This window comes from Sinohyriopsis cumingii, chromosome 1 (assembly GCF_028554795.1).
Source record: "Sinohyriopsis cumingii isolate HCF-2022 chromosome 1, ASM2855479v2, whole genome shotgun sequence".
Taxonomy (NCBI): domain Eukaryota; kingdom Metazoa; phylum Mollusca; class Bivalvia; order Unionida; family Unionidae; genus Sinohyriopsis; species Sinohyriopsis cumingii.
The window spans coordinates 98,609,038-98,625,992 of record NC_142961.1 but is presented as its reverse complement, the minus strand read 5'-3'; the positions used below and the strand labels follow the sequence as shown (position 1 = coordinate 98,625,992).

Below are 16,955 nucleotides of genomic sequence, written 5' to 3'. Positions count from 1 at the left end.
ATACACAGATGATGCCGTAATACATGTCTGTGCGCTGGAAGTATTTGGTTCTTCCCATCGAAAGCACTTTGCACGTGCAGCATAGGATGAACCAAACTCACTATTTTGAAATATTTGCACAATATACATATATCACCCTCGTGTATCGTTGTACACAAAAACGAAAGTACATGTATTTAATTAAAAAAAGGATTTATACAGTTCTGTGACAGCACTAGTGACCTGGATGTACATAACAAGGGCACCTAAGTGTGTGAGGAAGGCAAAGTGATGATATTGAAAATCCAGAAACTTCGTCATCAAAGAAAGAAAGAACAGAAAAGTTGAAAATTTATAGATGTAGTTTTCTTCCCTTTGAAGAGAACACTCCTCCAACTTGATTTAAGGTAGAAAACTTCTAAACTGCTTGTATGTGGATTGCAAGACCTGTCTGTACATAGACAGCATGCTACTCCACACAAGCAGAAGTAGTAACTTAAGTATTCATGGGATTTGACACCAATCCCTGTACCAAGGGGAGATCACTCTAACATCCACTTATGTAGGCAGAAAACTTTCAGCTTTTAGCTAATATATTTTAGCCTGGGAGGGCTAGATTTGTGAAGAAATAGTAGTTCACCTAAGGTATTACAATTTAATAAAGAAATCGGGTTAGTGGTGAATATGATATTTAACAAGTCAACTATGCAATGATGTACTTCCACTGTATAAAACTAGCAAAAACTTTAACACAGTCATTACACTGTTGATGCCAACATGTGCTGCCAACTCGGGAAGTAACACTTATATCGTATCATTCTGAACATCAGCTGAAACAATAAAATAAATTATGTAATATAAGACAAGAATTCTGTCAAACAACATGTCTTTGTTTGCAAAAATCAGTATGATGTACATTGTTACATACTTTTACAAACTATTTTAAAAATGAAAGAGTTGCCTTCCCCACCCACCTCCATTATTACTGGACATTTTAAACCTTGGTTCTTTTATCTGCTGGTGAATTGAGACAAAGAAATCAAGTACAATAATACACATGGAATGATACAATAAATATTAATCAATAGACTGCATTTGTATGCACCTCTTGTGAAGACACAAATTAAATAACAGCTTTCACATAAATACAATTAGTCATGATAGCTCATTTGATTGTGTGTCAAACTCTAAACCCTAAGGTCCCAGGTTTGATGCCTACCAAGACCAGCCAGGGTTAACTACCTTGGTGTATCCTTGTAAAAGGCAATTAGCTCTCATTTCCTCAGCATTTTACAGCCAATAATGTGTTTAAAGTGCCCTTGAAACAAAAACAAAACAAAATTGGAAATAGGAGATAAATAAGCTTTACAAAGCATGCAAAAGATGGTAAGTATTTAATTTGTTTCATAAATTTTTAATTTCAAATGAGCACTTATTCAAGATCCTTTATTTATTATTGGCCATTAGTAGTTCTGTTTTAATGACTGAATGAGTTTGGTTTTAATTTTTTTTTTTATAAACCAAATTAAGAACTGCATGTAACTGTTTTTGAGTTGGGTCCAACTGCAAATAAAATAGACCATGATCTGCCATCACATACTGAGCCAGTAGAGAACAATCTATTTTATTTGTTTTATTCATTACACCCATCAAACTGAATAGACCCACACCTGCCTGCACATTATGTGACGGCAGACCTGTCAAGACCTTCTCAGTAAGGCAGTCAATTTTTTTCCATAAGTCTGACCAGTTTTCAATAAAGTGTAACAAAATATCATGTATCACTATTGTGAAGCTGGAAAACATGCACTCAAGGTCCAGAAGTGTAATTTAAGACTGATGTAGCAATGGTAAACAACTCAATTCAACTAAAAATTTTGCAAAGTTTACTTGAACCTTAATTGCCTCCAGTACAGTTTCAAAAACTGCACTTCCAAACCCTACATAACTCAATGGCTTCTTGATTATCTCTCAACTTGATGTAATCCTTACAAAAATTTCATATGGGCCATTGTGATGTCAATCCCAAGTGACATATTCAAATCAGCACATGATGTCCACTAAACGTAACTGCTACCCTCCTGCATTTTCCCCCATGAATGTGAATATTCCCTTTTATTTGTCAATACTACTAAATCTTTTTAAGAGATTTACTGTCCATTTCATCCTGGTCTGTAACTTGTTGGATGCCATATCTAAAAAAGAAAAGTAACCAAAAGCTCGATCATGCAGATGTTTTGTATCAAAATGTATACAGTCTAAAGTGTATGAGGTATTCTGGCAAAGTTAGTCTGGTTCCCTGACTAATTCCACAGAATCTAATGTGAAACCTGGATATGAATCAAAAATGGCCAAGCCAGTATCTGGATTTTACCACATACAATTATATTTCTGTACTATGTACTCTAATTCAGTAAGTTTGCATTTTAAGTGTCATTTCCATAAGACCTGAGGCAAAATCGTAAAGGTTGGCAAGTTTATGATGGCAGATCTGAGGTTATGCAGTTCACAATTGGACCCAACTTATAAGTGAGTACAGATGATAGTGACAAAAATAAGTCATCCACAAAAATTGTCATTTCAGTCATGTACTTGGTGTCTGAAGTCAACTTTTCTTAATTATCAATCTCATCTCTCGTTTTATTCTAACATTCTCTAGAAATAGCTTATAATTAATTATACAACTGTTCTTTGCCCAATCCATTAATCTGAACTCTTAATCTAATGCAGTATTAGAGTTGCATAGTAATATATGCATTAATATGCAAATGTTCTCAGATGAGTGGCATTCAATGGTAATGCATGCTTTTTTGTCACTGCGAATGGATATACTGAAATTTTTTCCTTGTACTTACGGCGCTATTAACTCTTTATTAAGAATTAAACTTTCTAATCTTGATGAATTTTTAATCCTAAAACTAAGAGTGGCTGGACTGGGATTTTCTGTAAACACTTTCACAACTCCTGCAGGAAATGACATCATCACATTCCCTGTCATCTTTACAATACATCTGAAAAGGTAATAAAAACAAAAATGTCACAAAGAACATTTAATTTTACCAATAAGACAGAAATCCTGTCATATATATATTCTCATAACTACACATACTTATGTTCACGAAAGCCATACCAAAATATCAGTATTTTCAATGTGTATGGCTACAACATCTGGGATTTGCTTTGAGGTTCTCAGAGGGCAAAAGCAAGCCTCTGTCCCAACAAGGAATATTTAAAATCATCCATAAATCCCAATTTTAGCAATTTAAACCTGAAGCAAATTTTCCCTATTTGTATATTTTCTTTAAAAATTGATGGACTAGGGTCTTCCAATTCCTAAATCATTTTTGAAAAGAACAGCCATGCCATCAGAGAGGAGCAAAGATAACTTAGTTTTGCAAGTAGTTTATCAGCATAATTCTTGTTATAAATTAAGCAGGTAATAATTCTACTATAATCAGGTCATTCTAACCTAATTACATCAGAGAATAGATCAAGAATATGTGATAAGTAAACACTATCTTGATTAAACTGAATAAAAATAGATTTATTGCAGATATTTGTTGGAAACAAAAAATAATTATTAATGTTGCCGGGAATAATATTTTCTTAATAATTATAACGTTTAGTGAAAAGAATTATTAATGTTGTACCAGCACTATAAGAGCTAAGTTATATTCAGAGATTAAGGTCTAAAAGTTTAAACACTTAACAGGAAAAAATAAACACAGTTGTAAACTTCAGGGTCTATAGGGTAAACTATCACAGGATTCATGCCTTCTTCTCAGCAACTGTTTTCAAAATCAATCCACAACATGTGCAAGAATTATGCATCATACTGATGACCCCAAACTGTCCGTGTTAAACCTTTCCAATATTTAAAAAATCCCTCACCCTTTTTGTTTAGAATGGAGGGTGAACTTCCACCTACCCACCCAAACATATATTATGTCAATATCTGTAAAGTGTATCGTTTAAAAGATCCAATCATTTCTGAAAAATTCAAAAGTAACTGATTTCCAGATACAGCATGTAAGTTATTTAGTCCAGATTTACAGATATTATAAATATTTATTACTATTTCTATCTGTTCTGATTTTTAAAAAAAATGGTCTCTAGCACTTCCTTGTGTAAGACTTCCTCTGCAGAGGGCCTGGCCCTGCCTTCATACAACCTCTTGGTAGGAGCATGTACTCCAGATGTTGTCTTACACAAGAATTTTACTTTACAAAGACAAATTAACTGTGAACTTCTGGACACAATGAATAAAAACCATATTTATCCGAAACATAGGTTTAACACAATAATCCAACTGCTGTATACAAATAAGCAGTGTCTAAAATTTGAACCATATTTAAAGCTGTTTTCTGAAAGCTGGGCCAAGCCTGAAACACTCACTTCATTGAAATAACAAACAATGCAGTGTTTCAACCAGGTTTGCAAAGAAATGGGGTCTGCTGTCCACTTTCATTTGAAAACGTGGGGCAATGGTGTGATCACAACAGGCAAACCTCATCATCAAATGTGATATCATTTACACAGTTTATTTGATCTCTTATTTGGATGAAAAACTATATAAATAGCCTTCTTTTCTCTTTCTTTTCTTTGCCTATACTCTACAATAGCTTGGGAGAAGGTGAAGTCTAAATTGTACGCCCCTACAACATTACACCATATATACTCATGTATAAGTTGAATAATCTAGGAATATATAAAAAGCCTGGAAGAAGGGAGGGCAGTTTATCCATGGGATATGGTCTAAACTTGAAATCTTTTAAGCTTTCTTGTTGATTACCAATATATATTGATATGGAAAGATAAAACTATGTGCCTTGCTCATTTTAGTGCACCACTTTTGGTCCATTAAATTCCTTCTTGGTGGGACTTTGTCTATTTTGTGAAAATCCTGTATGGGCACATACTGCCTAAACCAGCTCATTGAAACAGCAGATGTTCAAGCACTTACTGTGTGGCTGAAACATTGATAATTGAGGGAGTAAGTATTCAAGTACTTACTGTGTGGCATCTGTGCCTTTGAAGTATGCATTAATTGTCTCTGTAAAGGCCACGGCTAGGGGCACCACATCAGACATTCCAATTGTAAGAGGACTAGGGCCACGGGATGAACCTACTGGCATGGAGGTTGTGTTAAATGTGACACTATTTTCTGACCGGTTCATCACTGGTGCCATGGGACTCATCCGACCACTACTAGGTCTTGCTGGTATCTGCAAACAAGTAGACTAAGTTAAACTATTGCATGAAGAAAAACCAGTTTATGAAAGTTTGGAGGGAGTAAAATATATTTCTTCATTAATGCTTATTTATCATAATACATTAGAAGTCCTTCCTCTATAAAGCAAATCCAAATCTCCCTAGTGGAAAAAAAGTGTTAACCCGGTCTTTGGATTGTTTTAGCAATAATATTTCTAAATCACTGTCAGCTTACTGGACAGAAGATGAAAGATGTCTCTACTTGGATTCATAGTTTGGCACTATATACCATCATTCATCAGTTACTACTGGAATGGAAGTGCATGGTCTCCCAGGAATGTAACCGCATGGAGGGATTGTGGATGAAGTGCCCAATTTTGATCTGGAAATTATTATCAAAGAAACATTTTACTTCATCAATTGATTTCTTCTGTAAAAATATACTGCCTGCCAAAAACATGTAAAGAGAATAGGTAAGAAGCAGAGGGAGTTGCATTCTATGTCCCCTTGCACCGTAATTCTCTAGCCTTCTGAGATAACTAATAACAGCAGAGTTGTTAGAAAGAATGAATATTCCCATACCAGATAGCATCACCTGACCTGATCAAGGTTAGAAGTGAAATTAAAAGTTAAAATATGAGTGGGTTTTTTAAGTTTTTTTCAAGATTTTAACATTTCTTTTAGGTTCAAAACAGAAAGCAGTTACAAGATTATCTCTATGCTGAGCATAGCATTTAATAAAAAATCTGAAAAATTATGCTTGAAGCCTGTTTCTAAATAAAATGAAACTTAAGTGAAAATTAATAAATAATTAAAAAAACAAATACCTGCAAGAGCTAAGAAATTTCCATGAAAATGTCCTCTTGCACACTGTCCAGCAAATAATCCATTAGAGATATGCAAACACTTAGCCAATGTCATATTGAGGCCTGCAGTTTTATACACAGTTAATACACAACACATTGTACACTATTTACATAATCCTGTCATAGGACCTAATCAATAAAAATCTACTTACACTGAAAGATGCCTGCAAGTCAAAAACTTTTGATGCTGTGCTGTTTTCTGCAGCTTGGTGTTTAGGTCTATTTAAAAAAAAACATAATGCACTTTTGCCAAGTCTCATAACATTAAATGTTTTCATGCACAATTTGCATCACACAGTCAGTCCCTTTCCAATCTTCGTAATACTCTGGTTTTGAAAGCCATTCTTATTCAGAAACAATGTTTTACTATTGCTAGTCATTTTCACAACCCCCAAAACACTTCTGGTGAATGAATCTTAATCCAAACAAAGACTGAGGCAGACTCTGAACCATGCAAAGACTGAACTGAATGCAATGCTAACGTTGTTGATGATCTGACAATGATATGCTGTTATGGGTTTATAAAATAAATGATGGAATAAAATAATTTGCATATTTTCTCAAACACTAGATTAGCCTAAGGAAAAACCTTTTTAAGGCTTTTGTTTAGGTTCTTAAGGTCAAAATTAAATTTTAGGTTTTTGAGATCAGTTATGTCCCCTGCATTAATCTCCATTTACCTGGTGTGCATGGAATGCTCGTGAAGGGACCAAATCCCACTCACTTGGAAGGAAGGCAGGAGATAGGATTCCAGCCAATCATGCTGGCATCTGTGCCAAGCATGATTTCTGGCAGCTGAATATAAAGTGGAATGTAAAGTTTCAGCCACCACTCAGATATATGTATCATCCACAAGTGACCTCAAGGTCAGAAGATCCGTGTTTTGTCTGAGCAATCAAGGGGTGAAGGGATTCCTTGGATGATTGGTATTCAACTCTCCATAAAGGAGAGACAACACCATGAGGGTGATCTTCAAGGCATAATCCTGAGGCAGGCAATCTTGATTTAAAAAGCTTATGAACTGCATATCCAGGTGGCTGGAATGCTGCAACATGATAAAATTGAATCAGGCACTGTTGAATGAACTGAGAAAAACAAAAACAAGAATGAAACAAGAGGCTTCATGTTTGTCTACAAAATGGTACCTAAGTGTAGTGGGGCTGGGTTGGGTTGGGTTAAGGATACTGTCCAGTTAGTTCAATGTCATGGATGTGAAGGCGGTCATGCTATGTGACACAACTGGGTCCATGTTTAGGGAAAAACATCCAGAGATTAAGATCTTTACTGAATGGAGATTCCAGTACTGGTACATGGGGTTTCTGTGAGTTTGACTCAGGAATGTCTGAAAAGACTTATTAATCAGAATATAAAGGCATGCATCTGGGAGATCTAACCTGACCTTAAAGTGTCCCTCTCAGATGGTGCTGAGGTCGACCTTGGGGTCTCTATCCTGAACTTGGGTGCTCATATTTGTTGTGAATAGAATCCTTGTGCATTTTTTGTGTTACAAATGATTACTACTGCCTTCTTCTGAATGTGGGAGTCAATGGTAAGATTCTTAAGTCTTCTTCCCACTCCAATGTCAGAAAGTAGTGAAACGAGCATGGCATCATTTTCTGTTGAAATTGGCAGAGAGAGAAGCTGGGTTGAATTTGTTCCTTCTCTCCCTGCACTGTATCGCCTCTTGCTCTAAGAAATTGGGTCCCTGAGGAAGAGTAATGTTTGGAGGAGGGTTTCACTGTCTTGAATGCCTTAGGTCCTTCCTATTTATCTGATCTATTAAGAGAAAAAGTAGGTGGGTCTCACAGTTGCTGGGCCTAGGCAGTCCATTTCCAAATCTTTTCCAGATTGTCCTGGAATAGGAGATGGAAGATTGAAGCAGAGATCTAATGGTTGTCTCCTGGTGATCTTTGAGCAGCATGGACATGGATAAGGCACCGCTCTCTGCAAGCTTTAGATTAAGAGAAGCAGCTACAGAATTGGAAAGTGTGCTGAGCTGCTGGGTTCAATATGCAAGCCATTCATTAGACTAAGTCCTATACTTGTATGTCAATTGAGGTCTCAAAGATGGGATCTGAGCTATGTCATGCTTGATGAAAAGACAGTCATGGAGACTAGACCAAATATGGAACAAACAGCTACTGCATTATGAACTACTAGGGCATGTCTTGGAAGGTTTTCAGTCTATGCATACAGAATATCTGCAATATTTTTGTTTTCAGTGACTCAACCTGATCATGGTAATTGTTGAAGAAAGACTGTTCTTTCTTGGTTAAAATGCCAATAGAATTTTAAAGATGGCTCTTGATGGAGCAGGAGAATAGAATTCAGGGAAGCAACAGATGAAAGACTTTTTCAATGGATGTACAGAAGGAAGAGTTCTCCCTTGACATTGCTGGACTGAGTAAAGAAGAAGCTTGAGAACATATGTTTTTGATGTCAAGGAAGTGAAGACTGTATGGGAAAGCTGATAGTGGTAAACGAGGCTTGGAGTTCATCTATGCTTAGAAACAGCTGTCTAAAAGCACTAGCTTTGTATTCCATTGAAAGCCTCCAACAGATATCATTTCTCTGGTTATGAGAAATCAAACAAGTACTGTGAATCAATTAAAACTGAGCCTAGACATGTGATCGAATAATCCAGTGGCAGTCTGTACTGCCTTAAGAGGTTTGGTACTAGATATCATGGGAGACCTGATCACCAAATCTGGCTCCAGTTGTGCTGTGTATCTATGACGAAGTCAGAGCGTGAAGACCATCTCTGCAAGATATTAATTCTGGGGAAATTTATAAAAAAAATTCCATAAAATCTACATATCAGGACCAAAGTCACAAGCAAAAATCACATTACACACAATCTCTTTAGGTATAAGATTTACTCTGTAAGAGTTTTTTTTTCCAGGTGGCATTTTACAACCAAAAAATTACCAACTTCTTATACTAAAGGAAGGTAACCCATTGTGAAAGGTTTGCAGCTATTGTTGATATATTTTGTTAAAAAATTGATAAAAAGCATGTTAATACAACATTCAAATCATAGCAAGCATTGCACTATACAATTGGATGATATATTAGCTAAGACACACAAAAAAAATCTTTTTAACTACCAAATTTACAGCACTGTGGCAGTGAAATCAACCTGACCTAAAGAGGAGGTAACCCACTATGATATGTGTAGCTGTGGTTTACCTGAGGAACAAGGCCTCTATTTCTAGAGGGAGGTCTCTGAGGTAGAGCTGGAATGCTAGCACTGCTATCAATATTACTCTGACTGGTTGAATTGGCTTGTCTGAATAAATCACCACCATCTGGAAAACAATTTGACAAAAGTATACAGTCAATTCAATGCTAATCAAACCTATTATCATACTTAATAGAAAATGCAGTGTAATATGCTTTAATTAAAACTAAAGGATGGTTGAATAAGCAAGGACAAAGTTCAAGCATAGACCCTAACTTTGTTAAATTTGTCAGCAAATGGTGAAAATTCAACCTGAACTAGATCTACTGCTATTGGATTTTGCATCATCTTTTGAATTTATAATACAATTTTAACTTGAGTTGTTTCAGACTATGAAATTATATTTTAAATCCTATCAATGGCAAGTAATATTGTAAAAGTATATGCACTCTTCGCTGTTGTGAATCTAATTAATTCATGATATGGTCGATCAAAGGTGAAATCGACAACTAAGAGTCAAGAATGGCACACAAGTCTGAATGTGGGTTACCTAAACAGACATGGAATTCATTAGTACACTTACCCTGTAGACAGTTATCATACATTCCCCAAGGATTTGATTGGTTCAATTAGATTCAAAGGTCAGAACAGGATTGTTTTTGTTTATGCCTATTTAAGTTATGTTGAGATAACAAAATTTATTGTTGTTGTTGTTGTTCTAGGGTTTAACGCCATTTTTCAGCACAAGATAGGCTATACATAGCGGCCAGTATAACTGGTGGAGGAAGAACCCTGGAAAACCCAGGGAAGAACCACCGACCCACGAGAAGCTACTGGCAGGCTTTCCCACGTACCCACGCTAGCGAGCCTTGGACTTGAACCCAAACAGACAGAGGTGAGATGGCAGTGATCCAGAATGGTGAGTGCTTTAGACCACTCGGCCACTCGGGGCCCCCGATAACAAGATTTAAATGTTCAAGACATGCTAGTGAATCAGATTTGTTTATCTGAAATGCAAAAGGATACTAAATAATGAAGGTAACAGCACCATGTTTATTCTTTCATTTATTCACAGCATTAGTAAGAGTTAGAGAGGAATTTGTGATTTACATGCTGTTGGATATAGCAGAGTGAATAATATTTGATTTCAACAGTCAGTACTGTGAGGATTATGTGAATATACTCAAGGATTTGATTACCTAATTTCATCAGATTTTGTGAATCTTTTCAGGATTTCAGTGATATTCTTCATTCACAAGATGACATTTGAATTAATAATTCTGTCGAATTCAGTGTTATCACGGTAACACATAAGCACAATACAAGTTTCGTTTAGATTACCTTAGAACAGTTTCCAGATTAGTGAGAAATTAATAGTACATTATTTGGATTACATTCTATGAAATCATGCAATGGAAATTAGTTTTAATTCTTTCACTCTGATTTTAGATTTAATTTTAATAGATCCACATTGCGGAAACTTTAATGCTTGTTGGGTTTACCTTTTCCTGTTACTTAACTTTAAGTCCTTGGAAGTAACACTATTTAATACAAAACTTAGAGCAAATTTGGGACTGCTCCGGTGGTCTAGTAGTTAGAGCATCTGCCTTGGATGCGGGAGGACACAAAGTCAAACCCCTGGCAAGTCGTAAAAAAAATGACTTATAAAAATGGTGCTAGCCGCTGCCTCACTTGGCACTCAGCATTAAGAAGTTACTGTTAGGAATGGTCAGCCTGGCGTCAGGATAATGTGACTGGGTGGGACATGATGCCACAGTGCTAGACATCACTATAAACTGTCACAATGCAGACATCGTAGCAACATGACTGAAACATTGTTAAAGCTATGTTTTAAAAAAATCAAAGATCCATCCATCAGACCAAATTTGGTTTCAATCCATGAAGTCCTTCAAAAGTTACTGATGTTAAATTAAACTTGCGATGGATGGAAAAAAAACAGGGCAACCTACTATATACTCTTTTCATAATATGGAAGTAGCATAAAAACAACTGTGCATTTTCTCCAGTTGTTACTTTCCTACATATTTTCCAAAAATGCTAAACTGTGACTGCTATAGAGTTTAATGCTTAAGTATATTTTTATTTCTTTCATTTAAAAAAATGAAGTCCGAGTTAGTCAATAATAATTGCTACCCAGAATATGCCTCAGACATGTCTGCAAACTTTTCAACCTTGTTGTTATGTATACTGAATTGTCTGTCTGTAAATTTTAAAAACATTTTTTATTACAAATTAGTGTAATGTAACATTGTTTGCTGGACTTGACCTTGTCAAAAATGTAGTTCATTTCTGCTTGACCTGACTGACTTTTTGAAAAAATATTTTATTTATGTAAACAACTAAAAATAGCTTCATTATACTCATGTGTATGAGCTTATTATAAGATTATTATTTATGTAAACAAGAAGTGGTTAATATGTTCATCAGGGTCAGGATTTTGGAGATTCCCATTTGAATTTTATAGGTTATTGTGCTGTGCTGTAAACAAGGATCATTAGACCATTCTAGAAGGGTTTTTTTTCCATCAGGTAATGTTTGTTTTTAGAAAATGCTAATGTGACCCTGAGGTCAAGCAGAGAACTATATTATCTTCTGACTGTGAGGATTTTACCAGTTGTGCTTTAACATCCAGTACTATAATTTGTATTTTGTTGTGACCAGTATGGGCTGAATTTTCGTTCCTTCAAATTATTGAATTCAAGTGATTATTTTCTCTGAAATACAAAAGTGCTCTGACAAAGTTCTTGGATAAAGACATTCATTGGAATTTATACTTAATTCAAACCAGGATCAGCAAGAGACTGTTGACATATCAGCACTTCGCTGACCATAACGGACAACTCATCACCTTCAATTTTGGATCTCATTGGGACTCAAACTCAGTTTCATTCAGGACTTTTTATTACCAGGACTTGTGTTTTTAATTCTTGGATAATTTTTGGAATTAATTCACAATACCGTAAGTTTTGTTTCCTCATTTTTCACTTTGTATTCTAGGGAAATAATTTTTACAAAGCTTGTTGTCTTCACTCTTTTCTGTTACTTATTTTAAGAGCATACTCATAACACTTGTACATACTTTCAAACTGGAAACAATTTAATTCATACTGACTGCTACAATGTGTCCACAAAGTCCAAGTATAGTGTTGTAAACTGTAATTTCTTTCACATACTTACCAAATAAAATGATAGTATGCTTCATGTCTCACATTCACCTCATAATTCTGTGATTACTTTCTACTTCCAAACTGAAACCATAATTTATGTCTGCTTCCACAAATGCATAATTCTGTTTTCCCATCCTTCTCTCTCTCTCTGTCTACTTACAAGTAAATATGAATACATAATGTATATAATATACATTCATAACTAAATTCCTTGTTTACAAAGGTCTCAGCCTTTATCATTTATCAGTGTCAATTTCAAATTAAATGAAGCATGCTTTTGTTAAAGATAACTTTTCTCTTTCTAAGCATAGACATTACCTGAATTAGAAATGAGAATTGTTGAATTGCTTTTGGAGGTCTCACTGTTACTGAGAAATCCATCTGCCTGAGGTGAAAGCGGTGAAGGTAGACTGTAACCCACTCCAGTTGGTGTTGAAGCACTTGATGCAAAAAAATCTAAATTCATCAAGTCTTGACTAGGTTTTGGACTGCAAAGTAAAAAACACCAAAATTACATCAACAAATCATACAGAGTAAAATATTGCTGAAATCCTTGGTTGGAAGCTTTTTTTTAAAAAACAATCTTTGCACACTGCACTACTATTTAAAATGCTATAAAAATAAAATAAAAGTGTGGATTTAAGTTAATAAATTTTTGTTGCCAATTTATTCTTTTGCTTGATGGGATTATACAAGTTAGGAGTTATGTGGCAAGTAGTTTTCTTATCAGTCAAGAAGCCACTGAAACCTAGTTGGCAAAGTGTCCAACACATAATCCAAAGGTCATTCATTTTGATACCCACCATGGCCAGTATCTTTAAGAAAGGCACTTAGCTCCCATTTCAACAGCATGACATAATAATGTATTAAAAGTGCAGTTAAAACCAACAAAAACAAAACAAAAATATAATACCTGTACACTCTGTACACTTCTACAATACAACTGTCTCATATTTTCTGCATGAATTAAATTGCATGAATCCTGAAATTTTGTTCCCTTAATAAATGTTCTCATATTTCAGCAAAGCTGAAAGTATTAGTTGCTTCAACAAAACAGGGTTCCAAAAGCTTTGACTCTAGCCAGTTAAGGAAGTAATGATGAAACAGCTTTCTGCTTACAATGGCTTAAAACAAAAACCCAGCAATGATGAGTTACTAATGTAACGCACACAGAAACAGCTTTCTACTTGCAAATGTTTTAAAGGAAATCCTATCATATGGAGTACAGACTTAAGGCATATAGAAACAGCTTTATACCTATAAAGGCTTCAAAGGAGATCCTATCATTGTGGGCTAGATCTTAAGGCATAGAGAAACAGCTTTCTAATGCAAAGGTATGAAACAAAATCCCAGCAATGATAAGTGACTAACTTAAAGTATAAAGAAATAGCTTTCTGCTTCGAAAGGCTTGAAAGGAAATCCTATCATGGTGGGGTAGATACTAAAGGCATACAGAAACAGCTTTCTACTTCCAAAGGCTTGAAAGAAAACCTATCATGGTGGGGTAGATACTAAAGGCATACAGAAACAGCTTTATACTTCCAAAGGCTTGAAAGGAATCCTATCATGGTGGGGTATAGTACTAATATTAGTACCCTTACTCATACCTCATGGACAGGGTACTAACATGAGCATATACATGTTAATAGAGCAAGCTAGGTGTGATTCACACCCGGCGCTCTTTTAGCCTAATAATAACACTTTAAACATATTCCTTGCATATAATCCCATAAATTGAGTAGTCCTCTTATTTAATACTGGAAGTATCGAAAATCATTGTAGAAATAGTTGTAAAATCTCGTTTACCTTTTTAGCCAATATTTTCGTTTAGATTGTCCGTCATATTATTTCAAATAATGATTACTTCCGTTCTCAACCTCGTTTGTTTGTGTGCCATATAAGGACACTGACGCCATATTTGGAAATGTAAACAAACTGTAGTAAACATTTGGCGCTGTTTGGGTCAGAAATTCTGCGCATTAAAAGTAAATACGGTTTATCAGCAACTTTGAAATTCCACCAAGAAGCGATTATTCACACTTGATTGATATAGCGTAGAATATCCAAAATATGGTCTGGCAAGCCTTATGTAGAAAAGGGGTCACGGCGAGAGTCTCGTGTTACCTGTCATGACGGACAGGATAAGGTTAGAGCAACCATGCCAATTTATTTTATTGTGTAAGGGCTTAATAAATTCAAAATAAGCCAAACTTCTTTCACAACATGATTATACTTATGTAGTTGATTTCTACACTGTTTGTTTTTCTGACTTTAGTGATGATTTTTTTTGCTCCATTAAATGATATGGGATCAGTTCGTAGCCTCAACCACAACAAATGAAGTTGAGGCTATGACATCGTAGCTAGGTGGGGTATAAACTTAAGGCATACAAAAACAGCATTCTCCTTTTAAAGGCTTGAAAGGAAATCCTATCGTGGTGGGGTACAAACTTAAGGCATACAGAAACAGCTTTCTGCTTTCAAAGGCTTGAAAGGAAATCCTATCATGTTTGGATACAAACTTAAGGCATACAAAAACAGCTTTCTGCTTTTAAAGGCTTGAAAGGAAATCCTATCGTGGTGGGGTACAAACTTAAGGCATACAGAAACAGCTTTCTGCTTTCAAAGGCTTGAAAGGAAATCTATCGTGCTGGGGCACAAACTTAAGGCATACAGAAACAGCTTTCAACTTCCAAAGGATTGAAAGGAAATCCTATCGTGGTGGGGTACAAACTTAAGACATACAGAAACAGCTTTCTACTTCCGAAGGCTTGAAAGGAAATCCTATCATGGTGGGGTACAAACTTAAGGCATACAAAAACAGCTTTCTGCTTTTAAAGGCTTGAAAGGAAATCCTATCGTGGTGGGGTACAAACTTAAGGCATACAGAAACAGCTTTCTGCTTTCAAAGGCTTGAAAGGAAATCTATCGTGGTGGGGCACAAACTTAAGGCATACAGAAACAGCTTTCAACTTCCAAAGGCTTGAAAGGAAATCCTATCGTGGTGGGGTACAAACTTAAGACATACAGAAACAGCTTTCTACTTCCAAAGGCTTGAAAGGAAATCCTATCATGGTGGGGTACAAACTTAAGGCATACAAAAACAGATTCCTGCTTTCAAAGGCTTGAAAGGAAATCCTATCATGTTGGGGTACAAACTTAAGGCATACAGAAACAGCTTTCTACTTCCAAAGGCTTGAAAGGAAATCCTATCATGGTGGGGTATAAACTTAAGGCATACAGTAAGTGATATACCAAAATTCGGAGTTGTAATACTGACAGAGATGAAGAGTTATGATGCTCAAAATCTTAACAAAACAGCTTGACTTAGATCACGATAATGCTGTTGGAACTACCCATGCCACTGGAAAAGTGATATACACATCTTGCTGTTTGCTAATGAATGTGACACAAAAATAAAATGAAATCTTACTCTAAGGTATCAGATTCAGACTGTGATCTTTTCATTTTCTTCTCTGTTGGGGTCTGACTACGTTTCCTCTGAAATACAAACCAAAGCATTTAAAAAAATAAAAAATTCTATATGTGTCCTTTCAACTGGCCACATTTGAAATTGACAACAGTGGAACCTATTTATAATGAACCCCAAAACATCTACAAAATTTACTAAATATAAATATCAGTCTGTCACAGAATAAGGCAAGAAAAAATTGGTTTCACTTTAGAATGATCTGATCATTTTCGTCGAACATGCGTACAAAGTTACCTAGGGTGAATAATTGTTTATCTAGGTAAGCAACTCAACCAGCATGTTCCTTGTCATAGATCGCTTGTGGCAAGAGTTCTAAAAGCACGGTATGTACGGGTATTTTACCCTGACTAATACTCACCACTGGTGGCCTAGTGGTTAGAGCATCTGCCTCAGATGCAGGAGAGTGTGAGTTCGATCCCTGGCTGAGTCATACCAAAGACTTACAAAAATGGTACTAACAGCTGCCTCGCTTGGCACTCAGCATTAAGAGGTTAGTGTTAGGACTGGTCAGCCTGGTGTCAGGATAATGTGACTGGGTGGGATGTCATGCTACATGTCTGCGGCATGATGCCCCCAGTACTAGACATCACTATAAACTGCCACACTGCAGACATCGTACCGATATGACTGAAAAATCGTCAAAGCTACGTAAAAAATGCAAATCACACACAAACACACACACACTAATACTCACTCCCCTGTGGATTTAAGGCAAGTTCCGTTTCTAACTGACATAATGGTCGTTGGATCTTGTCAAGGAGTGAACGTTCTCCATTTGTGTTCAACAGCCATAGGGGTAAGTGTTATATTTATATTTTATTTGATATGTGAAGCATATTCAGTTTTTCACGTATCATAAAATTATGCCTACACTACAACACAGATTTGAAATGTTATGAATTTTTTAATTACAAGTTGCTATTAGAGTTTAATTTAGTAGCATGTATCTACAGATTTTAATTCCAAACCTATTATTATGACAGTTTGGTTTTATTGTAGCTGTTAAGGGCTGTCTGAAGCTGTTTAAGGCTGTCTGTA

General features: G+C 35.7%; 1 protein-coding gene across 4 annotated transcripts in view; it reads right to left on the bottom strand.

Moving 5' to 3' along the window:
* Positions 1-16,955, bottom strand: part of LOC149807414 (F-BAR domain only protein 2-like) — a 150,139-nt gene that overhangs the window by 24,302 nt on the left and 108,882 nt on the right. For all 4 annotated transcript variants that reach the window (XM_089966526.1, XM_089966541.1, XM_089966532.1 and 1 more), the window contains 5 exons: positions 15,858-15,925; positions 12,744-12,913; positions 9,246-9,364; positions 4,993-5,204; positions 2,835-2,990 (listed from right to left, as the gene is read on the bottom strand). In XM_089966526.1, coding sequence (XP_089822652.1) covers positions 2,835-2,990; positions 4,993-5,204; positions 9,246-9,364; positions 12,744-12,913; positions 15,858-15,925 — 725 coding nt within the window. The remainder of the gene's footprint in view (positions 1-2,834; positions 2,991-4,992; positions 5,205-9,245; positions 9,365-12,743; positions 12,914-15,857; positions 15,926-16,955) is intronic.